Here is a 27,043-nt window from a genome sequence, read left to right as displayed (position 1 = left end):
CACTCGTTTAAACAGCATACTCCAACTGCACAACACATTTTTGACATTATTGATACTGCTTGCAGTCGTAATGCAAAGGACTGCTGTGGAACATATGCCTTTAAAGAAAAGGTTTATTGACGAATTCTTTCTACGCACACTGCAAGGGTCACAATATGTTTTAAAAAACTTAATTCAACATATAAATAACATTTTTTTTTAAATAGCCATCTTAAAGTGTTTATTACAAATAAGTTACTAAATGCTAAAAATGAATGAATGTAAATGAACATAAATTTCTTGTTGCATCTACAATCCTGTGAAAACACGAGGTGCTGCAGTAAATCATGCCCCCCTGTAAATCATATGAAGCATCAACATGCAGTTCTCAGTAGTGCATTAAATGACAGTCTGTGAGGTAGGATACTTGGCAATTGATGTGCAGCTCCAGAGTATATAACTCTGATGGTTTCTGCATTTGTAGTAAATGCCCTGTTTTCCTCATTTTATCCCAACATATGTTATGCACTTTGTTTCCTTTTCTAAACCAAACAAAGAATAGTGCAGTGATGAAGGGCAAAAATACTCACCCTGATCTCTGCCTCATATTGGGAACAGATGTTCATGGGTCAAGAAGCTCAAAGGGCATTTCCTGTTATTGTATCTCAAATTGTGTTTATATATGCCTAAGTGAAACCACCTCATTAGGCCTGATGCCATGCCTTTGTCCTTCTCAGAAGTGACATGAAACATGACAGACATTGCGCTGCGGCACACGTTGAGCGTCTGTAGAAATACATGTCTTACAGATTAATCTGTTTTTAGGCAGGTGTTGTGCAGTCTTCCATTTTGAATCCCTAGCTGGCATGAATATGTCCTTGGAAGCTTAGGATGTCTGCCAGAAATGTCTAAAATAGATGTTTAAATGGACGCTGTGACTGTTGTTTTGGTGTGTTCAAAAATGACGCTTATTGGCTGAATGACTGCTATCTGTATTGTAAAATGGACACACATTTGGATCATTTTCACTTTTTTGTTCACAGGATATGATTGAAAGTAAAAGATTAAAGTAGTTATACTATGATCATAGATCTTAAGAGGCCTGACATCTAGTGGACAGTCACCAGAGCAGACCCTTTTCCTTGAAATATGACTCATTCCTTGTGTTTCCTTTCTAAATAACAGGGTCCTCCTGGAAAAGATGGAAATGAGGTAGAACTTTATACATGTTTTTATGTTTACTATTTATATAAACTCATATTTAATCTTGAATCTACAACTTCATGGAATTTAAAGTGTTAATGCATAAATGAGAGTGACTTGTAATATCTTAATTATATTCTATGTTTTATAAAAAAAAAAAAAATTCTCTCTACAGGGACCAAGAGGGCCACCTGGCATGCAGGTAATATGCCTGTGTGTGTCTACAAGCATATGTGAATCACACACAGTGGTCCTTGAAGTATTTGGACACTTCAGCCACAATTGTCACACGTTGCATTAATATCAAAATAATCAAACCAACAAAATATCTATTTTGAAGAAAGTGTCTTACATTTCAAAATGTAAATTGATTGAAAAAAATAAGAAAAAATGTATTTGGATCCAGTCAAACATTAGTGGAACATAAGGGGAACTGACTTCCATTAATATTTGACACAATATTTGATTACAAAATCAATATCAGTTGTTTTCTCATTAAGGGTACAGATGGCGTCAACGGAATGCCTGGACCACAGGGCCCTTTAGGGCCAAAGGTTAGATTTTCACCCCCTCCAACATTTTTTCTTTGCTCATACACACACATAAGACAACCATAATTTCATGCAGGCACTGTTTTTGCATATAGGGGGATCAGGGTGCTCCAGGAACTGAGGGGAAAAAAGGGATTGATGGATCCCCTGGCATGAAGGTGAGCTGTCTGTTTATGAGATATAGTTGCATTCATGACAGTTTACTGGATAAATGCAGATACTAAAATAATACAGTAATCATGATACTCTTCCTTAGGGTGAAAAGGGAGATGTTGGGGATCCAGGACCCCAGGTGAGTGTTTATCGAAATCTTTCCACTATTACATATTTCTGTTCTCTTTGAATATCTCAGATGATTGACAGTCATATCCATCTGTCTCTCCTTCAGGGTTTGTCTGGAGAGAAAGGAGCTACTGGCTTCACAGAAAATGTTGATCTGGCTGCTAGTTTCAAAGCACTGCAGGTACCTTTTTAGTCAGAAAAAAAGTCAAATCCTGTGTGAAGAGCCCTCTGTTACCTCCAGCTTTTTGTATTAATATTTTCTTCTTACCAATAGGGGCTTCCAGGCCCTCCAGGACCTCCTGGAGAGCAAGGGCCAAAAGTGAGTGATACATTTTCATTGAATTGCATTGTCATACAGTGGTTTCCATTGCTGGAACATAATAACATTCATCTAAAATGTTTTTTTGTGTTTTTTAAACAGGGAGAAATGGGCTTACATGGAGCACCAGGACCTGAAGGAAAGCAGGTTGGTTTGTACAGTCTGATTATACTTAAGCCGGGTGCACACTGTACAATTTATAATAGTCCTTTATAGGGCTGGGTAAAAAAATCGATTTTTCGATTAATCGTTTTTTAAAATGTGGTAGATTCAAAATCGATTCTCAAAGGCCACGAATCGATTTTTTTTTTTCCATATTTATTTCCGCAAACATTGAACGTAAGATTAATGTTAATCTAATTACGAGTCTTCTCCACTAGATGTCACCCTCTTATCTGCCTTGCGCGATGTCACCAAGGAGCGAGAGGCGAACCTGTCATTCATTCATTCAGTGCTTAAATGGCGGTTTCAGGTGCTTTGTCAACGTTGATGCCACCTTCACATAAAATTGAACCGAGAATGGAAAATCGAATCGATTTGAGAGCTTGTGAATCGAAATCGAATTGATCTGGAACATCTGAATCGATACCCAGCCCTAGTCCTTTACAACTGTTGCTTGTCAAACTGTACAAACATGATCCTCGCTGTAAGCCATGTCACACTTTGGGATCTCAGCTGTCAATAATGTCAGACTGTACGACAGTCAAGACGTGTTAAAAACATGCACGCAAGAAGACTCATCCGGAGTTTTACATCAATCCGTGACATGTTTGGTCACTGTGAGCTGCTTTAAATCTGGAATTGACATGGTGGATAGCAAACAAAAACAATCACTAGTGTTAATTTTGATGATGGCTACTGATTTTTTTTTGTGATCAACTTTTTATTTGGTATACAATGTATAATTTAGTTTGTTATATGCCAAATAGTATACATGTATATTCATGTATATAAAATAACATCACTTTTCAAACTATATACAATTGCCAAAGCCTTGGGAAAAAGAAAATAAGTAAATAAAAATAAATGCATTGCAAAAAAAAAAAAAAAAAAAAAGGTTACAATAAATACATTGCAAAAGAATAAAATAAAAAAATTAGAATAAATACATTGCAAAAATAAATAAATAAATAAAATAAAAATTACACAATTACATAAATATATAAATAAAATACAGTTGCAGTGATGTTGTTAAGACCCATTTTGATTACGTACGTAAACTTGAGAAAAAACAGGTGGTTTCGAGAGTGCAACAACAACTTTATCCCAAACATCTAAAGTGAAGCTACGCACCTATTGATTTTTGATTTGATGGTTGTGGTAGAAGTCACACTACAGGACTGTGCGTCAAATCTTCTTACAGTGCCAGAATTTCATCTGAAGTCAAATTTAAATGTAATGGTCATTAATCAGCTGTCAACCTAACAATCAAAGGGCCTCGTTTATAAAGCGTGTGTACACACACTTATCTGTGCACACTTTATAAATGAGGCCCTTTGATCGTTAGTCAAATCCACGCCAATGCTCATATTTATAAAAACGGTCTTTGACATGGAAAATTGCTAAGCGCCACATCAGGGTCTGAGCAGACGTACACACTTTTCCTTGTCAGTGTACTGCAGGTTTTGGAAATCTAAGCTATTCTTGCAGCTCACCATTACAAACTAAAGGATTTGGATTTTTTAAGTGTAAATGACACCATAAGGCGGATAACTGAAATAATTCAGCTGCGCGCAAGTTCAAGATCATTTGCGATTTATAGGTTTCACATTTCAAAGAGAGGACGTGCGTTTTCTGTGCATACATTCACTCTATGAATCACATGTACGCACAGTTCAAAAAATGTTTATAAGATCGAAGGTAGAGCCGTTTCTATACAACATTTTATAAATGAGGCCCAAAGACTTCAGATTTTATCTTAGGATCCGAGGAATCTTTTAGGATTCACAGAGTTTGTCTCAGACAGCCAAATCGTGGCTTGAATCGTACATGTGATTTACAGCCGGCTTTAGTCAAACAATTATACTGCATTATATAGTGTGACATCTCATCCAGGGCCATAAGGGAGAGAGAGGTGATGCAGGAGAGCCTGGAGCAGCAGGAGCAAAAGGGGAAAAGGGGGATATTGGGCTCACAGGGCCTTCAGTGAGTATTTACAACATATAGAATATGATGCTTACTGATATTTGCAAGGATTATGCAAGGATTTTGTTGTTGTATCATGGTGTTGTAGGGGGCAGCAGGGCAAAAAGGAGACTCTAGGCTTGAGGACAATTTGGTGAGTTTAATGCACACTCTACATAATACAATATGAAGAACCTAATCCAGATGTGTCTTAACTGACCTTGATAACTTTCTTGTAGGACCAGATTATCTCTTTGCCTGGCCCACCAGGGCCTCCTGGACCCCCTGGACCTGCTGTAAGGAAAATAGTTTACTACTAGTTCAGAAGCTTTTTGTTAAGGAAAGCTAAGAAGACTAACCATTTTTTTTTTTTTTCCAGGGCTATCATGGATTACCTGGACTCAAGGTGAGACTGTGAAGTTCTGCTGAAAAGGAATGACCCTTTCTAGTGCATTTTGTGGTCATGGGAAGTGAAATGTTTAACATAAATTTATAATGCAACACAGGGAGAGCCTGGTGAGGCAGTTAAAGGAGAAAAGGGGGACGCTGGGGAGAGAGGTCCAGCTGGGCAACGGGTAAGTTTTGTTACAAAACCAATATGCAGAAACCACTCCAAGACTTGTATAGATGTGAAAAGACTGGACAGATACAATTCTTCTTGTTGTGCTTAGGGTCTTCAAGGCTTTCCAGGGTCTAATGGCTTGGTAGGCCTGCCAGGTGCAAAAGGTGAAAAGGTCAGTGTTTTGTACACCTTAAAAAGACAAGACAAATAACACTTTCAAGCCATGTGAATGTTGTTTCTTATCTCATTGTGTTTTGTTTTCAAGGGCAAACAAGGTGAACCAGGATTAGATGTAAGTGATTTTTGTGCTATATTTGTTAAACACTTGACTATATGATGTAATTTTACTGTACATGGCTTTCCTTTAACAGGGTTTCCCAGGGCTTCAAGGAGAAAAGGGGGACAGAGGAGACAGGGGGGAGAAGGTTAAATAAACAAATACTTTATTTTCAATAATTACTGTTTGATTGTGGATAATACTGTATATATGGCATATTGTTATAAAATCAATAAAGTCTGCTGTAAGCTGTTCAAGTACTATGTGATAAGCAGCAATCGCATGCTTTATTCAAAATATTTTTTTTTCCTTTTTTTACCATACCTCTCCATGCAGGGTGAGAGAGGCTCAATAGGAAAGAAAGGTCTGAAAGGGCAGAAGGGAGAGCAGGGACCTCCAGGACTTGATCAGCCTTGTCCTGTGGTATGTCATAAAACCATGTGTATGTTGTTTGGAAAAATAAATGCAATGTTCTTTTCTGTCCCTTTTATGCAAGTGAATGGCAAATTCAGCTCTGTGTGCATGAGTTTACTACAGCTAGGATTTGACATGCATAGGTTTCACTGACAGGACACCAATGGGGTTAGAGAACATGGTGGGGAGGCAAGGGCTCCATCAGATGCCCCCTGCCCTTTGGTACAGTATTTTTTATCTTGTGTTTGCGCTCACATCATTTGATGTTTCCATCCTGGTGCTGTGGGTTCCCCTGTCCACAACCATGAGATCTGATTCAGGCTTGGCATAGACCAGAGCTTCTGAACTACTTTATCACAAGTGTTCTTATAATCTCTAAATTTGCAAAGCAAAGTTTTGCCCCATACACAACAGAATTCTTACCAGGGACAAAACTTTTTCACATTTTCTAACATCATGAAAGTTATCATCTTTCAACATCTAGTTGATGCCAAAGAAGCATAATTTTTAACCAGACACTGATTGTGTAAGAGGATATTCTAATTGGTTCATGGACAACTAGTTCACCATCCTAGCTTATCCCTAATTCTAACTCCTGCATAAGTGTTCATATCAAATCTATGCCTTGCCCTGTGAGAATATAGATCACATGAGAGAAATAACTGAGCTGTCCGTCTGAGCTGTGGTGATGATGTGTGCCGAGTTTCACGTTCAGATTTACTGCCCAAGTTGTTCCTCAGTGGGTTAGCATGCTTCCTTCGGTCTCACATAATCATTGGTGGCAGGCTTCATCTGTGATTTCTTATTCCTTCCCACCCCATCAGTAAGAACTTTTAAACAAATCATTGATTTTCTTCTCTTCTTTATTGACAGGGGCGAGATGGATTGCCCATACCAGGATGCTGGCATAAGGTATAATTATAAAAGTGTCATGTGTGGAAACTATGAGTCCTGCTAGTTTTTCCAACATCCTTGCCATAATAATGAGGACATTGCATTATGACTGCTTCTTGTGTGTGTCTCCTAACAGTTTTCTCCTATTGCTTTCTTGCAGTAATGACTAACCTGGAGCATGGAAATTTGTACATATTGATATATATTTTGCAAGTAACATTTGCTTTTTTCTTCCAATTTTTTTGTAATCTCTTATTTAATAAATTGGATTTTCATACAGGAGCCCCTGCAAAAATAATGTCTGTATCGCTGCATTAACAAAAGAGGGGGTCTCCACTGCCACAATAACAAGTGTAGAAAAGCAATGAAGAGAGCATCATAGGTGCTGAGACTGTACTGATATTGAGAAGAGACATGAACTCAATGCTTGTGGATGCACAGAGAATGCTGCTGATGTCCTTAAGGAGAGAATGGGTCTTATACCAATATAACCCTGAACTTTCTAACAGACTGACCACTGCGTCTGCATATATGACTTCAAATGATGTTCTTCACTGACTGTCTTACTTTTCTGGGTGCCATTTGAACCAACCCCATCCATTCTTCATTAAATATTTGCTTTGAAAGGACGAGGCTTCAGGGCAGGGCGGCAAGGCCAAGCACCCGTCTCAGCCCTAAAGGACACTGAATGGGCTACATGGAGTGAGAACGCTTTGCCAAAGTTCAACTGGATGTTTCAAATGAAAGGGCTCGCCTGTACTACAGGAAGGAATGTGATGTGGACATTGCACTGGAAGTGTACTGGTGTACATATGGACAAATCTGTACTCAGGAAACTCTTTTCACTTGGTCAATAGGAAACAGCATACTATCTTTTGTTCTATTGCTCTCTAAAATACAACAGTGGAGTGGTGGTAAAAAAGTATAACTGATATCATGTAAAAGTTGTTTTAAGTCTGTCCGTTTATAAGAATCCTCACTGAATAAAACTACTTTTGGTCTTTTATTCAATGATCATTCATCCCCATTGAGCATTATATGAAGTTTGTGTAAATAAAATGGATAATTTTTATTAAAGGCTAGTATGACTTATTGTGTGAATAACTTTGTACTGTGCATTGTTTTATGATCAACTGTTTTTCCCTCATTCCGTTTTGTTCAAATTTTATTAAAATAAATAAATAAATAAAAAGTCTATTTCGAGAAGAAAAAAATAAATAAATAAAAAATAGAGGGAGACCGAGGATGGTTGTAACATTTTTGACATTTCTGTTACAATTCACCCCATAGTCTGGGTCAGTTGTAACATCCTTGAGGTGAGATGTGACATTATGATATAAATCGGTATGTGACATATGATAAAAAAATGCTTTTTATTCAACACTGACTTTTCAACAAAACTGAATGAAATGAGCAAATGTGCACCATCATAATAACACAACTGAATAACATGCGTGCGTTTTTAATATTTCCCCCATCTATCCATCTTTGTTTCACATTGGCACCACTATAAATTGATAATTTTCTCCTAACTTTATCCTATATTATTCCTAATACTCTTTAGTCTGCTTACCTCACGTGGACACAGTCCATAAAATGCATCAGCTGCCCTCGTCAGATATTCTGGTAATGGGTGTTTGGTTTTCAACACACGCTACAAGCAGTAGATGATCACAACAGACTGGGCCATCTGACCAATCAGAACAGTGTAGGCCCTTGGAAATGAGGGGTTTAGAGAGACTGAATCCTTTATCAAACATCTTTTAGATACTGTGAGAAAAAAGGTGATGTATATTATGAGATTTTTTTTGTTTTTGTTTTTTTTACCTAGGATATAAACCTATTGTAGGAGACCTCCAAAAAAATTTTGCACCCAAAACATACTTTACACAAGTACATCAATCCAAATATTTCTATCTCCACAAGCTCGGTTTCACCTGTCCATGTGATGCCAAATGTGTCAGACTTTGATGAGAACTTTATATTTTTTTACTTAGCTACCTTAATAACATGACATCTGAAACAAAAACACGTCAAGCACAAACATTTGAAGGTAACTCTACTGCGCCCTTGAGTACTGAGGTGTGCTACTGCCACAGTAAAGCACATCAAGCACTTCTGATAAAGTTAAAGACCCCCTGTGGTAAAAATAAAAAAGTTTTTAATGCTGTTTATATGTCTATGTGGTGTTTTTAATATGTGCAAATTCATAAGTCAATGCTGAGTATTTTATGTTTAAACCTGCAGGGAAAAAAAAAAACCCGTGGTTTGAAATCGCTGGTGTTTGTGACGTCGCAGACTACCTTGTAACCATCAAGACAACGTGCCAGTGGGCTTCACCATATCATTAACCCTCACGAATTTCAGAAGCACCCTCAGTAGGTGTGTTTACATGAAGCATTGTAATCGGTTTAAAAGTCCAATCCGAATGAAAATGCTCCATGTAAACACCTCAATCAGAATAAAAATGCCCAAACTGGTTAAAAAAGCATATATATAGCCTAACTATTGCACACCTTTTGGACCATCACTGAGAGCAACACTACCGCAGAACGAGTGTAGCTCTATCACTAGACATCATTAAATCTGAAAACTCCAAAAAGCAACAAATTTGTCATACATCAATTTAACACGCTCACAGAGGAAAACGGCAGAAAAACAGCACTGCTTGTTCCCTAGATACTGTCTGTTTTACTGAGAAATCGCAGTGAGAGAGCAGTCCAAACGAATGCAGCCCAAACGTCTTTTGCAAAGACGTTTTACCAATTCAATTGTGAGCAGTTCAGTTACACAGCTGTTAAACTGAATATATGAAGAGAAACAAGTATTTTTCTTAAAGCTGCTGTCCGTAACCTTTTCTGTTTTCAAAACTTACAAAGATTATATAAAGAAACTGTACAAGACCCGACTGGTAGGACCCTCCGCAAAGTATCACAGTAACTGCGTGACTCGCCATAGACATACACGGAGAAAAGTAGCTCCGGCTACAATGTTCTTCCGCAAGACATGTGCAGTTCTGTTTATTAACCGCTAGAGACTGCAGCTTTAAATATTCACTACACAAACAGCAAATTGCTCATCACTACAGCAACAGTAGACTTTCTGAGCTGGCCTGAGCGAGTATGGGTGTAGAGTTACATTCAAGCTATTTTAAGGCATGAAGATAATTTTTTCACTGGAAAAAAATGTTTAAATATGTCATTATGGTGATCAAAATGAGTTTTAAGTGATAAAATAATTGACTACAGGGGGACTTTAAGCTATATAGCCAAATATTCTGGTTTGCATACTTGTGTTCAGTGCTCTACACTTACATTTTTCTTTAGGAGCACTTGTGCTCCTAATAAAAACAAATTAAGAGCACAGTCAAAAATTTAAGAGCACTTTCTGATCAATAACAGACACTAATTTTCCCATTGCAGGGCGATATTTTCCCCTTTTAAATTTTTTAAATAAACATTTTTACCATTATAAGAGCAATTTTTTTTTTCTAATTTTATTAAATGTATGCATCAGATTTCATCAATTTCTTAAATTAAAACAGAATTTGTTTTTAAATGTTAAACAAATTCAGTTAAAACAATAAGACCCAATCAGACTGTTACCTATCAAAAAAAAAAAAAATCAATCTTTCCACCACAGAAGCTCCATCTGAAGTGGTATTTTTTAGACACATTTACATAGACTGCTTAATGCAGCTCATTGGTAAATAATGTTCAGCGTACGAATCAGCGTATCGAATCATGATTCGGATCGTGTGTCAAACCGCCAAACTGCTGAAATCACGTGACTTTGACGCTCCGAACCGCTGATTCGACACGCTGATTCATTATGCTCCGAAGCTTCCTGAAGCAGTGTTTTGAAATCGGCCATCACTATAAGTCATTATTTTGTTTTTTGGCGCACCAAAAATATTCTCGTCACTTTATAATATTAAAGTGGAACTCAGTAAGATTTGTGAAGCTCCCCCTACAGGTTCCTTCAGTGAATCACACTGTCGTAAATACTCCAAGCGCAGCTCTGGACTACAACGACTACAACGCTCACCAGCGCAGCAGTTTTGCAAATACAGTACACAAAATCTCGATGGAGGTGGGTAATTTTCGAAATTGTCTTATAAATAAATATACATTGTTTTTGAATTACCGTAAAGCATTCTGTCACTCTCGCGTGAACGTGGACATGAGGCGAGATTGTGTTACTTAGTTCTGCTTTAATATTGAACCACTGTACTCACAATTTGCGTTCCGAAGATTAACGAAGGTCTTACGGGTGTGGAACAGCATGAGGGTGAGTAATAAATGACAGAATTTTCCTTTTTGGGTGAACTAACCCTTTAAGTGTCTGTTTAGCCTTGGTGCAACAAATTTCCAGTAAATGGATGTTTCATTAATGCAGAAAATGCTAATGCAGTTGAATCTGTTGCTTATTATAATACTAATACTCCATTATGTGTAGCTACAAATCAAAAACACACAAGCAACTTTTACTGGTACATGCTCAGAAAAATTATACCCGGTTTCACAAACATAGCTTAAAGGGTTAGTTCACCCAAAAATGAAAATTCTGTCATTTATTACTTACCCTCATGCCGTTCCACACCCATAAGTCATTCGTTCATCTTCGGAACACAAATTAAGATCTTTTAGTTGAAATCCGATGTCTCAGTGAGGCCTCCATAGGGAGCAATGACATTTCCTCTCTCAAGATCCATAAAGGTACTAAAAACATATTTAAATCAGTTCATGTGAGTACAGTGGTTCAATATTAATATTATAAAGTGACGAGAATATTTTTGGAGCGCCAAAAAACAAAAAACAAAATAACGACTTATTTAGTGATGGCCGATTTCAAAACACTGCTTCAGAAAGCATCAGAGCACAATGAATCAGTGTATTGAATCTGCTATTCGAAGTGCCAAAATCATGTGAGCTCAGCCGTTGGCAGTTTGACACGCGATCCGAATCATGATTCGATACACTGATTCATTGTCTTACGGGTGTGGAATGACATGAGGGTGAGTAATAAATGACAGAATTTTCATTTTTGGGTGAACTAACTCTTTAAGCTAGTCCTAGACTGAAATGCATGTTTGAGCTGTTTTAACTGAAACCAACTTGCACTGACATATCTTAAAATTTGTCAGTGCCATTGTTTTGTCTCAAGATGCACACCAGTAATGTTTTTATTTTTTAGTGTATGTTTATAAAACTACTACTACTTAAATATCATAATTGCATCCTAATAACTAAGGCCTAATCCTGGTTTAGGCTAAGCCCTGTCTGTGAAACTATGCCAGTGTTTCAGTCATTATCAGATATGAACATAAGAGCATATGCAGACTCCAATACACATGTGGTTTCCGTAGTGTAGTGGTTATCACGTTCGCCTCACACGCGAAAGGTCCCCGGTTCGAAACCGGGCGGAAACAAGTATTTACCTTTTTACTGTTTTAAAGAAAAATGTTTAAACCAACATTTAGTTGTACCGCCTATCTTTACTGATATATTTAATAGTACTATACCAATTGATTCCAATGAAAAATGCTATGAAAATATTATTACGAAATGAACACCCAACACATAATTTTCAGCAATTGGAATCAGATGGTGGACAAAGGGGTATAAAAAGAACCACAAGTCTAATTTTGAGTGGAGTAAAAAAACAAAAAAAAAACAAAAACATGCACTATTAAAAAAAAGGAACAAGAATAAAGAAACTGTGCAGATCACAGCAGATATGCAACATCACTTACCAAGATGTAAACATAATTCATCAATAAAATATAGTATTAGACTGACAAATCATAGTTGATGATAGTTACTTTCTTGTGTTACGTTTTGATTAATGTACACTATTATATAGGCTTGTTTTATGTAGTAAACACAGTACAGTGCAGTTAAGAAAACCAGGATTACCCATAACCCCTAGCACAGTGTTTCCGTAGTGTAGTGGTTATCACGTTCGCCTAACACGCGAAAGGTCCCCGGTTCGAAACCGGGCGGAAACAACTTTTTTTTATTTTTTTATTTTTAAGTATCACTACTTTCATAAAACACTTACACTCAAAGTGCAGTTAAATAAACGAGAAAAAACATAAAAAAAAAAAAAAACAGTTAAACAACAAACAACAGAAATACCTTGATACCCCTCCCACTAATTCCTAAAAAGCAAAACACAACAGTAAAATTTCCTAAACATCAAGTTTTGTAATTACTTAACTGTTGTTTTCTCTTTAAAAACAATAAACAAATAAAAAACGCACGCAAATACATTCGTAGTTGGGACTTCTATACAAACACGGACAGACTTTTATTTTGAAATCAGCACTGCAGCTGCAGAACAAGGACTTGAAATGACATTTTCATATTCATGCTGAAGGCTTCACACTACACCTACATATAATCCAAATATGCCTGGTTTTAACTACGGGGATGATCAGGTAAATTTCAGATGCCTTAAATGGCATGTGTGTGATTTAAATGAACCTCAGCATATGTTCTTTAGGATTTCAGCTGCATCTCTGTACGAAGCTAATAAAACAGTCATATTAATCATATTCTTTGGTAAAATGTTTATTTAACAGACGTTCATTTTTTAGAAATCTGCGTTCCATAGAGAAAACGAAATTTGTGCAAGTTCAGGCTGTTTTGAATCATTTTATAGCCATTATCTTTGCATCGGCGGCTTGAGGTCTATTGTGAGGAAGTCATTCTGCCATTAATCTACTTTAAAGTTTTACTCCTATAGAGTGTTTCAGTATTTTGTCATATTCACTTGCGAATGTTCTGATATATTATATTGATGATAGCCTTAGATGCTTTCAGACGAAACAGCTGACGAGAACTAAAGCGAAACTCAGCCGCATAATAAGAACTGCGCAAAAGTGCGCAGCTATGATGCGCTAGAACATGTGTCTTTGTTTGGGTCAAAAGCCGCTGTTTACATTGCACGGATGGAATAGAGATTCACTGATCTGCAGAACACAAACACACGTCAGCGTTACGTGCGTATGTTCTATAGATCATATCGGACGCGGGCCTAATTTGACAGCACGAGCCAGCCGTTCCAAGAGGGTTTAAGGATTGAGTGGCGCATTAGAAATAGAGGTCTCTCCTCCAGGATATGATAACTGTAGCCACACTGAAATGAGTATCAGAGATAAAGAGCTTAAGATACATTTCAAACCCGGGCACGTTGAGCTTGTTCAGGTAAGACTGTTAGACCATTTCAGAAAGCTCCTTCATGATATACAAGCCAAAGCAACTTTATTTCAAATTAATTCATTATAATCCAGGGAGAGCCGTTCTGCGGTCATTTCCCTGTTTGATACAAAAAGAAATACAAATCATGTTATTGTTATCGCGTAGTTTAGTTTCAGTTTCCAGAACGCAAATCATGTTTGAATTGTGTATAATTTGCCATCACTTTAAAGTAGAAGGGATATGAGTGCCTTCCTGAGAAATTTGACACACAGTGCTTATGTTTAAATGTTGGTATATTAAACCGCTGTGAGACGCTGTGTGTGTCGTTTATGCATTTAAACCCTCTGTTAATCCCATTAAACCTCTTTTTAAGCGTCTAAATTAAAGTCAAATTTAAGGTTACAGTGTGCTTGAGAGCAGATACAAAACAATGGAAAACCCAAATTTAATCTTAACCAACTTAAAGTCAATAAAATGCGATTTTAAATTCTGACTGGAGCTATATATATATATATATATATATATATATATATATATATATATATATACACACATATACATGCATATTTATTCATGGCAATAACGTTTACACACCTACAGAAATGGACTGTGAACATCTAATGAGAACTTTCTACAACAAAAATCCAACCCAGCTGTAGTTCCACTAAATATCCTGAGTGTGGCGCTAAACTAAGACACCTGAGCACTGCAGTTTCAGCATCAACTGTACAACAGCATCGAGAACATTCGAGAGTCAGTGAGCCTGTAGGTTTCAAACGTTTGCAAAAAAAAAAAAAAAAAAAATTATTATTTTTTTTTTTTCTTCCCGTTCTTTCATTTTAGAGGACTAGCTGTTTAAGGAAGGTTAGGGGTGTGTGCACACGTGCGAGGCTGAAAGCGATGCTAGTTTAACACAAATGTATTTTTAAAGGCCATTTCCAAATGTTACCATCTATATTGCCATTAGCTTAGTGCAGAATATGTGTACTATAGCCTATAATAGAAAAAATAAGATAGGCCTACTCAGTTGAAAACATCCACTTCTTGGACTAAAAAGTTGACTAAATTGTCATTTAAACACAACAAACAATACTAATTTCAATTAACAACATGACATCTTTCAAATAACAAAATATAAAGTACAATTTACCTCATAATAAAACAATCGACGTCTGAGGTAAATTGTCTGGTCCCCACGCACTCCACTTAACTTTAACTTCAGTAACACAGTTCATCAACACGACGATAGATGATTCATATAAACTTCTCAAGAACATTGTAATATCTTACCTTTCTTAACCTTATTAACTCGTCGACAAGGGCTTTTTCCGTCAGTTGTTATTAGACATGACGAATTGACATCATCTGCCAATGATGTTGTGTGGGGGCGTGTTCAGGTCTGTGACGGGCGGCTCTCATTGGTTTTCAGTTGTGTCAATCACATCTCGGACCTGACATAAATAATAATAAATAAATAAATAAAAACTTTATGGGCACAACGATGTATTGTTTTATGAAACTTTTCCCAAGGATTGATTTGCAACAATTTATGAATAATTAAGAAAACATTCATATACATGTCTAAAGAACGCTTAATTTATAAAGCATTTGTTGTCTACAAACATCAGACAAACATCTTTAAACAAGCAGTTTTACATACATTTTAAACCATACACATCTTTAAGACATTTTAACATCTGACAGGAAACATTTTAAAGGCATATTGCAGATGAGCAAAAGCTCTGAAAAATCCTAGCATCTTGCAGATAAAAATAACGAATAGACACCTCTGTAGTGTTATAGTCAAGACCACCTAATCTGAGACCAAGACAAAACCAAGACTTTGGGGGGTTGAGACCAAGACCAAGAACAAGGTAAGTCGAGACCGAGTCAAGACCAAGACCAGACTAGCACTCCTCAAATTCATCTAAAAGATCCACATTTACTGCCTGAGAAATGTCTTATTTTTAATCAATAATAATTATCGATTATTATCTATAGAGCTGTTACCAATCAATTGAAATCTCTAACAACAAAATTCATCTTTACCCTGCAGAGGTGGAACAGAAGTTGCATCTGAATTGGTACAATTATAAGTGCATAAATAATGTTGAAATTAATGTTTTAAAAATAAACTTTTGTTTATTGAACATCTGTAAAAAGTCAATGTCACATTTGCAATTGTGCTCATATTTGTGAAAACAGCCCTCTTTCTTGTGATATTGCTTAATTATATCATGTCATAATATAAATATAAAGATCTTATACAAGTACTTTTTTTGCAATCATATATTGAATTTTGTAGGCATTTGTATTTATTTTTTGGTGACATTTTTGACACAATCCCTTGTTGATTTGTGACCCGGCACAACAGAAACAAAATAAATGAAATTAGAAATAAGCTATTGATTGCATTTGAAGCAGGAAGTTTTACATCCAATCAAATTAATGATGTTAACAAAGAAATCAGACAATGCAATGACAATTTAGCGATATCCCCGCAGTTGTGGTCTTGACCGGTCTTCAAATAAAATCCTGAGTCCTTTTAGTCTGAGACCAAGACAAGACCGAGACCAAATGCGGCTAAGACTAAGACCTTCCAAAAAATGGTCTTAAGACCGGTCTTGAGTACTACGACACTACACCTCTGCTATGTATGTATGTATACTATTCTGTCATTTAGGATGAAGTCTACACACCATACCGGCGTGTGCTTGTAACTGGTGCAACAGGGCTACTGGGCCGTGCTGTTTATAAGGAGTTCAAGAACAATGACTGGGATGCTTTGGGGTGTGGCTACAACCGTGCCCGGCCTTGCTTCCTGAAGTGTAATCTCTTAGATGAAGACGCAGTGCGTGGGGTCATTCAGGGCTTTCAGGTAACTTGCGCTCCATCACATTATTACCCTAACCAGTAAGATCACCCACTGCTGCCCTCCTACCACCAACACATTTTTTTCATACAGTACATGCTTGATGTGTCAAAGTGTTTTTCTCCATTTTGTGAATGTCAGCCTCATGTTATTGTGCACTGTGCTGCTGAGAGGAGGCCGGACGTGGTGGAGCGTCATACTGAAGCAGCCATGAACCTGAATGTGCACGCATGCACTACTCTGGCCAAAGAAACAGGTCAGTTAAGTGACGCATCTGTTAGATATGGTTAAAAATGCTACATTTCTTGTTAAAGTAATCCCTTTTCACAGGTGGCATCTTCCTCATCTACATCAGCACAGATTATGTATTTGATGGACGTAATCCTCCCTATGGAGAAAACGATGCCCCCAATCCTTTGAATTTGTATGGGAAGTCCAAGCTAGAGGGTGAAAGGGAGATTCTCAGACACTGCCCAGGTATGTTCTGTTTTTCAACCACATCTGAAAGGATCTGCTAGTTCTGTCTTGTTGAGACATGAGACATAATATTAGTAGAGCATAACATGTATGTTCCCTTTAAAATCAATCTCTGTTTGCTCTGAGCAGGTGCAGCAATACTGCGAGTGCCCATTCTGTTTGGAGAGGTGGAGAAGGCTGAAGAGAGCGCAGTGACCGTTTTGTGGGACCGTGTTCAGGAGGGAGCCGAGAGTTGCACCATAGACCACTGTCAGCAACGCTTCCCCACCTACACTAATGATGTGGCACGTGTCTGTCGGAACATGGCAGAGAGAGCCCTTCAGGTGAGCCCCTTTGGTGTATACTTTATAGCAGGGGTGTCAAGCTCAATTTAGGTCAAGGGCTGGATTGAAAAGTCACCAAAATCACTTTGGTGTCCCCAAGTAGACAATGCATGCACAATACATGTTCTACTGGAGCTTATAAAGTCCAGAATCAACTTAACCACTTAATTCAATACAGTGTGTTTCTGTTGCCCTCAGGATCCATCATTGCGTGGAATCTTCCATTACTCTGCCAAAGAGCAGATGACCAAATATGAGATAGCCTGTGCAATTGCAGATGCTTTCAACTTGCCTAGCAGTCATCTAATACCAGTGAGTAAAAAAAGAATAAACTGTGTGCTGAAAAGAGACCATCATCATATCCTCTGTCCTTCCTACAGTCGGAAATTAATGGGGGCTTGGGTCAAAAATGCAACCAAAATTAACAAAATGCCCCCCGAATTCATGATAAAGAGGCCCAAAATGCCCCAAAATGTATTACGAGTGTTTCATTTAAAGTGAGTTCTTTGCTCGTTTCTGTATATAATTTAATCCCAATTTGAATAACTGTATTGTTTTTTGTGCTATTAAAATAACCAAGTCTTTATTTTCTAATATGTAAAAGGAATAAACTAATTCATAAATGGTTCTTAGCTTGTTTTGTCTGTGTAGCCTACAAGAATAGAGGGTATGCATTGACGTCACTTTTCCCCTCAGCCAGACTGAATGGCAAAAGATTCTGCTGCATGACTGGATTTAACTTGCGAAAACGCAAGTAAAACAAACGATTATCAGTTAAACTAAAGGTTGGACTCGATATAGTGTTCATTACAACTTACCAAAGATCCAGTAATCCATGGATATTGACATGCAGCTAGGAATCAAGTTTCTTGATGCCAGGGAAATACATAAAGCACATTTGCCTGTGAACACTTTATACACCTATCAGGAATAACATTATGAGCACTAACAGGTGAAGTGAATAACACTGATTATCTCTTCATCATGGCATCTTTTAGTGGGTGGGATATATTAGGCAGCAAGTGAACATTCAAGTGATCATTCTGAAGCAGGAAAAATGGGCAAGAATAAGGATTTGAGTGAGTTTGACAAGGGCCAAACTGTGATGGCTAGAGGACTGATTCACAGCTCCAAAACTGCAGCTGTTGTGGGGTGTTCCCGGTCTGCAGTGGTCAGGATCTATCAAAAGTGGTACAAGGAAGAAACAGTGATGAACCGGCGACAGGGTCATGGGAGGCCAAGGCTCACTGATGCATGTGGGGAGTGAAGGCTGGCCGTGTGGTCCAATCCAACAGATGAGCTACTGTAGCTCAAATTGCTCAAGAAGTTAATGCTGGTTCTGATAGAAAGGTGTCAGAATACACAGTTCATCACAGTTTGTAGCATATGGGGGTACACAGCCGCAGACCAGTCAGGATGCCCATGCTGACCCCTGTCCACTGCTGAAAGCGCCATCAGTGGGCACGTGAGCATCAAAACTGGACCACGGAGCAATGGAAGAAGGTGGCCAGGTCTGATGAATCACGTTTCTTTTACATCATGTGGATGGCCGGGTGCATGTGCATCGCTTACCTGGGGAACACATGGCACCAGAATGCACTATGGGAAGAAGGCAAGCCGGTGGAGGCAGTGTGATGCTTTGGGCAATGTTCTGCTGGGAAACCTTAGGTCCTGCTCCTGCCATCCATGTGGATGTTACTTTGACACGTACCACCTACCTAAGCATTGTTGCAGACCATGTACACCCTTTCATGGAAGCAGCAATTCCTGGTGGCTGTGGCCTATTTAAACAGGATAATGCACCCTGCCACTGGTTCAGGAATGGTTTGAGGAGCACAACAACGAGTTTGAGGTGTTGACTTGGCCTCTAAATTCCCCAGATCTCAATCCAGTCGAGCATCTGTGGGATGTGCTGAACAAACAAGTCCAATCCATGAAGGCTCCACCTCACAGCTTACAGGACTTAAAGGATCTGCTGCTAACATCTTGGTGCCAGATACAACAGCACACCTTCAGGGGTCTAGAGGAGTCCATGCCTTGATTGGTCAGGGCTGTTTTGGCAGCAAAAGGGGGATATATATATATATATATATATATATATATATATATATATATATATATATATATATATATATATATATATATATATATATAATCGTCATGTCGTCTAGCCCTAAAACTTGTATAGTTGTGTATATTGTTTTTTTTGTTTGTTTGTTTGTTTTTGTTTTTTTAAACATCCAGTTATGCAGAATATAAGTTGTCAATACAATGTATAACAATATACAGGGTATCATTTTACCTCGAAACACAAAATGATAACTGCAAATTCATGTTTCTCTGCCTGGAGTTCAGTTGTTTTTGTCAATTGCAGCGATCCATTTGCTTCTCTTTTCTGCAGCTTTCAGCAGTCTGTAAAAATATACCTATAATTTTCTTGTCAAAACTATCTGTGCAGTCAATCGCACAGCTCGTTCCTGTTTTAGATGTGTTTTGGTGTTTTTTGCAGAATTCATGCTGAAAACTAATGCTGCAACTCAGTCTTTTTGCCACTCAGTCACGATGACGTCACATGAATACCCTCTATATGACTTGCTGTTTCCAAACAAATAAAAACATTATTTATGTTCTATTAATCAACATAACTAATAATTATTACAAAATCAAGAGAAATATTCAACAATAATGATTATTTTAATAATATTGTAGCCCTACCATCACCCTGTAATGAATTCCTGTTTATTTTTTTAATTTTATGATTTATATACTTTATGTAGTCTATTTACATTATGGAAATGTTGTCTGAATATGTGTATTCCACCTCTGAGCAGCATTAAACAGTCTGTGTAAATAAACTAACATGGCATGTCAGATGCAGCTTCTGTCCATCTTTGCCATGTAAAGATAACTTTTGTTGTTAAAATTGTATTGACCAGGGGGCAAATATTGCCCCTTAATAGAAGGGGCTAATTTCTGACCCTGGTACAGTCTGTATATACATTCCTTTAACCAAATGCATATTATAGCTATATGTGGAATGTTCATGTAAACATACCCCTTTTATAGTGAAAAATATTTCACCGCCCTACTTCTTGACTCCAGTCTTGGTGTTTAGTACTATCTGTTTAGTTATTTAATGTGATAATCTGTTTGTGTGTGTAGATGACAGAGCAGCCTGCTGGAGCAGGAGCTCAGAGGCCACAAAACGCCCAGTTAGAGTGCTCACGTTTGGAGCTCCTCGGCCTGAGTGTGGAGTCCACCCCTTTCAAGACTGCCATAAGGGACAGCCTATGGCCCTTCCAGCATGACAAACGATGGAGGCAGACCGTCTTTCATTAAGGCAACAACTATATCCCAAACTCCAGAAGAAAACAAGGGCCACACTCTTTAAATGTTTAGCATTTAAATATTTCACTGAAGCATCAGTCCTATTTTATAACAGGTCGTTGCTCTTTAAGTCCTGCAGCTTTGTTTGATGTTGAAGTATACAGGTATTTCACCTTTATGTGTTTTTGTGTGGATTGCACTATGGATTATTGAGTCCTCAACTATATTTGTTTTTTTTTTTGTTTTTTTTTCCTAAGTTGTATTAGTTTATGTAAATGAAAAGTTGAAGACAAGAATGTTTGATAAAGGAACAGATGATATCCTCAATTACTGCAGTTCTTTCTTTCTTTAAATAAAAATAAATAAATAAATAAATAAAATAATAATAAAAGAGAATGCATAAATTAAGTATCAGGACGTTAAAATCGAGCCTTTCTTGATGATTAAAGATTTTTTCCTCATATACTTTATAACAGGTAACAGTGTTATTTAAGAATAGATAAGGCTACAAACACTTGGATGACCACAAAAGGTACAACCATTATACTAGTTTGTTCCAGAAGATATTATGGCTTAAAAAGTATGCTAGTAACCCTGCCTCATTATTATTGTATTAACATCTAAATACTGTAAATGTTTCCGTAAATATTTCAAGTAAACTCAGTTTTAACCACATAAATGACTGTTTCCTCAATTTCACAATTCTGTTGAATCCCTTTAACCAACAAAAGCCAGTTCCTTAATTACTCCAAGAAGTGACATGGGCTATTACTTATTAATTTTATAAATTCTGTAAGGTTTTGTTTTATTAGTTAGTTTGTATCACTTTAAAAACATTCCATCCTGTTGGATAAAATTACAGTAATAGATCATTAAAATGTTCAAAAGATGTTTCAAAAGCATCAGTTTGCTCTCAATCCTTCACTGGGCAGTGAATCACTGATCTTATTTCTTTCTTGTTCATCATCCTGTTATTTATTATTATTATTATTTAGATCATGTTAATTGTCTTGTCATTGTGTAATCAACGTATAATATTAAGAAAAAGTACCTGCGCTTATTTCTGAAAATAGGATATGCCAAAACACGCATAATTTTCTATAAGTTTCAGAACTCAAAATGACACGACAGACCCGACTATTTTATTTTAGTATTAAGAATATACTTACTACGAAACGTCAGTGATAAACTTGTGTAATTAAACATTTCAGGCATTTTTTTTTTTTTTTTTCTTCAGACAATTTAATTGAAGTGAGGTATTTTCCAAATTCTTTTATAAAAACAAGAAAAAGAGGTTTAGTATTTAGATATATAGATTTATGAATGTGGTTTTAGCTAGTAACAAGATCAAATTAATAACATAAAACTGACTTTTTTTTAGATTGCTCATAGCCAAACAAAAACCTAGTACCACATCCTTCCAATACAACACACAATCATTATAAACTGAATTCCTAATAAATCATGTGACATCTTGCCAAAACATTTTAGTAAAGGGACGTTATTAAACATGGTTTTACTTTATTTTTTTTTATTTTTTTTAAATTCAGAGAACAGTAACATACAGTATGTCAAGAAACAATATCAAAAAGAAAAAGAAGGAGAGAGAGAGAGAGAGAGAGAGAGAGAGAGAGAGAGAGAGAGAGAGAGAGAGAGAGAGAGAACAAATTACAACAAATAAAACAGAGTGCCAGGGGGAAGTAAATATAAAAGTTATATTTATCAAAACATAGATAGAAAATATACATATATATATATATATCAGTCAACAAAATCATAAAATGTGGTTTGTTATTGGTAAATTTGCACTTATGAATGTGAAATTTGGTTAACAATATAAGTAAATTAATTAGGTAAAAGCGTTATCAAACATGATTCCCATGTTATTTCGTGTCGTGGTGACGTTTCCCCAAATGGGCGGAGTCATTGGGTTGCGGTGCACGCGCTGCTGTATAGCGGTCAGCTGATATTACCAGAGTACTTTCCAATGAGAGTCCGCGCACCGCTGTCTACGTGACATCACCGTTGTGACCTAATCGAGAAGCGTTATTTTGTCCGAGATTGCAGCTTCAACGGTTTACGCCCGTCTTCAGCGACGAAATAATAACGAAATAAAACACTGAAAGACAGCAGACGAAGTACCGGCGCAATTCTCTGAAAAGAAACAAGTTTTTCCTCCAAAGGTAACAAAGGGAAACACATTATTTGCCTTTTCTATACAATACACGTTAACCACATAAAATATCTTTCGTCCTATAAATATTTAGTGTCGTTTGCTAGTGAATATGTTTGTTTTTTTGGTTCTGTTAAACATTGACTGCTGAATGGAAGGTTTGGTAGTCTTCAGGGTCTTACCGCCCCTCCATTTCCTCCACACGTACTATGGCGCACAAGAAATATCTCTTGACCAAGATGACATAAAGCTATTCTATTATTAGATATTGTAAGACATGGCAGATATAACGTATTATTCAAGTTATTGTGTTTGTATTGCAAACTACTGTGTTTTCATAATGTGTGTGTCGCACATTTATTCGCGTGGGTGAATAAGATCCTGACCTTTGCTTGGCAGCAGGTGAACAATCATCTGGTTGTGAATGAATCGGATCCAGAGGAGTCGCCTGATTCGTATTATCATCACTGCAGTTTCTGTAACACTACTGCATTCACCGTCAGAGAGACAGTGAGGCTTGTTAATATATAGGCCAAAAACAATAGATGTGCTTGACACTTATTATCATCATTAGCTCAGTTTAGACTCAGCTCAAGTCATTTCAGATGGTGTGTCTAGTTTAGCTAGTTATCAGCTTGTACTGTGACTCTTAAGATATTGATTAGTCAGTTCCCTCTTATTATCAGAGCAAGTTTATGAAATGTTTTCAGTAACTTTGAGTGTGTAAATAATTAACTGGAAGATTGAAGTATAAATCTGCTTTCATGCCTCAAAAAACACACTAGTATTTGTACATGTGTAACATATGTAAGTGGATATGCCTGTTAAATTATACAATTTAAGGGTTTTCAGAGCAAAGATTAAACTTACAGGTATGAATTATGATTATGTGACAATATTGTCCTGATCCACAACAATAAAAGTGTGTGTGTAGATTTGCTCTGTGTGTATCAGTGGTTTCATTCAACATCATCTCTGTGTTGTTGCCAGCTTGTTCCATTAAGAGCCATTAAGTTAATAATTTACCATCACTGAGTCAAGAGAGCACTGTTTGACTTCAGCTAGATCAAATACTCTCATCGCCATTGTAAGTGTATTTTTCAGTGTTGATGCCATTTCCATGGACCGAATATTCCTGTTAATGAGGCTTGATATTCACTGATAATATAAAGAGGTGTTTTTGGCCCATGTACTGGGTGATATTTAGAAATATGACTCATGATGCATCCAATGATTCAGATAGAGATTGCCTCCTATTTACAATTTTTTTTTTTTTCCCAAAACAATAATTTTGAATAAATAACAGAGACTGCAGTCAAAGTAGACAATGTCATATTTAATTTGATGTGATTGAAAGACTGTATGACTGTCTTTTATTTCATATTAAATATGCCGTTGATTCTTAATAAGGTCTATTAGTTAATCTACCAGGTTTTTTTTTAATCTTTTGAACATTAAGTATATTTATGTGATAAACACTGTTGTTTAAAAGATTAGGGACTGTACGTTTTTTTTTTTTTTTTTTTAAGAAATTAACACTTATCACTCGAAATTGATAAAAGTGACAGTAAAGATATTTGTAGTGTTACAAAATATTTCTATTACAAATAAATTCTGTTCTTTTAAACTTTCTATTCATCAAAAAATGAATTTATAACAATAAGAAATGTTTCTTGAGCATCAAATCAGCATATCAGAATGATTTCTGAATGATCATGTGACACTGAAGACTGGAGTAATGATGCTGAAAATTCAGCTTTGCGTCACAGGAATAAATTAAATTTTAAAATATATTAAGTCATTTCAAATTGTAATATTATTTCACAGACTTTGAAATAAAAAAATAGTAGTATAGTTGCACACGAGATACATGCATAGACTGTTAAAACCAAGCAAACAAAAAAAGGATAAATGCACAATTTAATAATAATAAAAAAAAAAAAAAATGCAGTAATTAACTGATGAGTAATGCATTTAAGAAGACGAGAGAGCCATTGGTGCACTTGTGTCTTAAACATGTATCTTTTGTATTATCTTAATGTACCACTGAAACTGCAACAGGAAGTAATTATTATGTTTTCATTGTTTTCTCCCAGGTAGCCAGCTCAGTTCCGTGTAGATGAATTATGAGCAGCCTCCCCCCTACACAGGGCCTGGCCCCACCGCTCCAGGATACCCCCCTCCCAACGCTCCTGGATACCCTCCTCAGGGATACCCCGCACAGCCATACCAAGGATATCCAGTAAATACAGACCAGCCCAACCCTGGTTACCCGAACTACCCTCCAGGACCCCCCGGGTCATATCCGGTCCAGCCAGGATACCAGGGGTACCCACAACCACCGTATGGAGGCCCAATGTATGGGGAACCTCCTAAAAACACTGGTAAGATTCTTGATTTCCTGTCACGTTGAACATTCTCGTTTACACAATCTTTGGGTTAGTTTTACTCATAAACATCCTCATTTGTAACAGTGATGTCAACAGATTTACACAAAACACAGTTAGCACAGTTACTGGAAATGTTTGTTGCGAATACTTTCTGCAGCAGCTGTTATCATTTTAGCTGTATTATTTTTCTTGGTGTACTTTAATGTTAAACTAAGTTTAATAGGAAGTTAACGCAGGTCAGAGGATTACAGTATGTTTAGCTTCTGCGACCTACTAGGTTTTTAAATTATGTTTTAATTAAAAATATTAAATAAGTCTAATGGACTCTCATATACAGTGGGGACCCTCTGAGAACAATCCGAAAACATGGAAAATCCATACCAAATACTAAGACATTCTGAAATTCTTGTTGTTTTTTTTTCACCCACTATATTGAAATATAAATATATACAGCTATGGAAAAAATTAAGAGACCACTCCAAGTTCAGAAATCAATGTTAAGTGGTCTCTTAATTTTTTCCATAGCTGTATGTAACGAATATATGTAATATTTCAGAATCAGAGCTCTATGTCTGTGTTTTTCCTCCAGTGTATGTTGTGGAGCAGGGCAGACGGGAGGATTCTGGGGACCAGGCATGTCTAACTGCATGTTGGACGGCTCTGTGTTGCTGTTGTCTCTGGGACATGTTGACTTAGAATAATGAAAAAACCCACTGTGACCCCTCCTTCATTTGTAATGATCTTTCACTCCATATTTCAATCCTTATTTAATGTATGACTACTGAAAAATAACCGAGAAACAAATAGAGCAATGTTTTTGTTGTAGCGTCCATTTCCAGTAGCCCAGCTTGAAGTACCTCTTTTTATTCCTTCAACGACGCACGATACGCACTGAGAGACTGATTACACGCATTGATCTTATTTGTAGAGGCCTATTAAACAGAATGTTTTTATTATTTATCTTATACAAATGTCATCTTTAATGAATGCAAAAATTTACAATTTGCTTGAATATAGGCCAGATTTGATAATCAAATGTGGCCTTGCACAGTCTGTGAATGTTTGATCTGTCTTAATATGAGTCAATCAAAGAAAAACATTTGTTTCTATTAAATAAATGATGGAAATAAGTCATGTCATTGCTTTTGTGTACTCAAAATGTGTTTTTAGTGTAGTTTCTGCGCTACTAGCATCACCAAATGGGACTGCAAAAAGAATGACTTTTCAAACTAATTTGCTGGACACTCCTTCAGTGTTGCTCTGCTGGGATAGTGTGGGTGCTCAAAAAAACAGAGCAGTGTTTTGAAAGCACCACGGTGTTTACATATTTTGAGGAAACCAACTTACAGCGTACTGAACAGAGATAGAAGTATTTTAACATTTTGTTTTATATATGTATCTCCTCTTTTGAAGTAAAATTTCCATTCTGAACATTTAATTGCACATCTTGTGAACTTTTTAACAAAATATGAGGCAGCAGACCTGAACCCACTGATTATTAGCTAATTTTTTATAGATTTCTTACTAAATTAGATATACTAGACTATACAATACACTCTGTTAGGAATTGTTTGCTGAGCTGCAAATGCATTTTTAATGAGGAATCTTTTTATTAGTTGTCTCACCTCACTGGCTCTTCTCTGTGGTGTTTTGAACTGTTCCAGCTCTCCG

General features: G+C 36.8%; 3 protein-coding genes and 2 non-coding genes across 8 annotated transcripts in view; all 5 read left to right on the top strand.

Annotated features, from left to right (window-relative positions):
- The window catches only part of LOC137012084 (collagen alpha-1(XXIII) chain), a 118,844-nt gene extending 111,201 nt beyond the window's left edge, over positions 1-7,643 (top strand). The window contains exons 12-30 of the mRNA XM_067375118.1: positions 1,165-1,191; positions 1,358-1,384; positions 1,683-1,736; positions 1,829-1,891; positions 1,990-2,025; positions 2,122-2,196; positions 2,290-2,334; positions 2,437-2,481; positions 4,390-4,479; positions 4,568-4,612; positions 4,698-4,754; positions 4,838-4,864; positions 4,965-5,033; positions 5,130-5,192; positions 5,286-5,312; positions 5,392-5,445; positions 5,634-5,720; positions 6,585-6,623; positions 7,233-7,643. Of these exons, the coding sequence (XP_067231219.1) occupies positions 1,165-1,191; positions 1,358-1,384; positions 1,683-1,736; positions 1,829-1,891; positions 1,990-2,025; positions 2,122-2,196; positions 2,290-2,334; positions 2,437-2,481; positions 4,390-4,479; positions 4,568-4,612; positions 4,698-4,754; positions 4,838-4,864; positions 4,965-5,033; positions 5,130-5,192; positions 5,286-5,312; positions 5,392-5,445; positions 5,634-5,720; positions 6,585-6,623; positions 7,233-7,283 (981 nt within the window). The 3' untranslated portion in view covers positions 7,284-7,643. The remainder of the gene's footprint in view (positions 1-1,164; positions 1,192-1,357; positions 1,385-1,682; positions 1,737-1,828; positions 1,892-1,989; positions 2,026-2,121; positions 2,197-2,289; positions 2,335-2,436; positions 2,482-4,389; positions 4,480-4,567; positions 4,613-4,697; positions 4,755-4,837; positions 4,865-4,964; positions 5,034-5,129; positions 5,193-5,285; positions 5,313-5,391; positions 5,446-5,633; positions 5,721-6,584; positions 6,624-7,232) is intronic.
- A 4,320-nt stretch (positions 7,644-11,963) lies between these two features.
- Positions 11,964-12,036, top strand: trnav-cac (transfer RNA valine (anticodon CAC)). Its single transcript has one exon. It is a non-coding gene; the product is annotated as a tRNA-Val (tRNA).
- A 506-nt stretch (positions 12,037-12,542) lies between these two features.
- trnav-aac (transfer RNA valine (anticodon AAC)) lies at positions 12,543-12,615 on the top strand. Its single transcript has one exon. It is a non-coding gene; the product is annotated as a tRNA-Val (tRNA).
- Positions 12,616-12,935: 320 nt separating this feature from the next.
- Positions 12,936-21,523, top strand: mat2b (methionine adenosyltransferase 2 non-catalytic beta subunit methionine). 4 transcript variants are annotated; one of them, XM_067375671.1, is made up of 7 exons: positions 12,936-13,047; positions 16,494-16,688; positions 16,824-16,938; positions 17,013-17,159; positions 17,286-17,482; positions 17,681-17,794; positions 20,645-21,523. In XM_067375671.1, exons 1-7 carry the CDS (start codon positions 13,018-13,020, stop codon positions 20,819-20,821), a joined length of 975 nt encoding a protein of 324 aa, XP_067231772.1. In that variant the 5' UTR covers positions 12,936-13,017; the 3' UTR covers positions 20,822-21,523. The 4 variants fall into 4 exon arrangements, with proteins under 4 accessions (XP_067231772.1, XP_067231773.1, XP_067231770.1 ...); XM_067375672.1 differs by having other exon boundaries at positions 17,289-17,482; positions 20,645-21,509; XM_067375669.1 differs by lacking the exon at positions 12,936-13,047 and adding an exon at positions 13,105-13,816 and having other exon boundaries at positions 20,645-21,521.
- A 1,250-nt stretch (positions 21,524-22,773) lies between these two features.
- Positions 22,774-26,703, top strand: zgc:165573 (cysteine-rich and transmembrane domain-containing protein 1). Its single transcript, XM_067375673.1, has 3 exons — positions 22,774-22,992; positions 25,079-25,366; positions 25,962-26,703. The coding sequence occupies exons 2-3, from the start codon at positions 25,102-25,104 to the stop codon at positions 26,066-26,068; spliced, it is 372 nt and encodes a 123-aa protein (XP_067231774.1). The 5' UTR covers positions 22,774-22,992; positions 25,079-25,101; the 3' UTR covers positions 26,069-26,703.
- The last annotated feature ends 340 nt before the right edge of the window (positions 26,704-27,043 follow it).

Source organism: Chanodichthys erythropterus, chromosome 22 (genome assembly GCF_024489055.1).
Source record: "Chanodichthys erythropterus isolate Z2021 chromosome 22, ASM2448905v1, whole genome shotgun sequence".
In the NCBI taxonomy this organism is placed as follows: domain Eukaryota; kingdom Metazoa; phylum Chordata; class Actinopteri; order Cypriniformes; family Xenocyprididae; genus Chanodichthys; species Chanodichthys erythropterus.
This window is presented reverse-complemented; position numbering and strand designations above follow the sequence as displayed.

Coding starts and splice junctions, on each gene's coding strand:
- mat2b (XM_067375669.1), top strand. CDS start 13,754: ATGAGTATCAGAGATAAAGAGCTTAAGATACATTTCAAACCCGGGCAC. Junction 16,689..16,823: donor GGGTCATTCAGGGCTTTCAG/GTAACTTGCGCT, acceptor TGTGAATGTCAG/CCTCATGTTATTGTGCACTG. Junction 17,795..20,644: donor CTAGCAGTCATCTAATACCA/GTGAGTAAAAAA, acceptor TTGTGTGTGTAG/ATGACAGAGCAGCCTGCTGG.
- zgc:165573 (XM_067375673.1), top strand. CDS start 25,102: ATGAATTATGAGCAGCCTCCCCCCTACACAGGGCCTGGCCCCACCGCT. Junction 25,367..25,961: donor GGAACCTCCTAAAAACACTG/GTAAGATTCTTG, acceptor TTTTTCCTCCAG/TGTATGTTGTGGAGCAGGGC.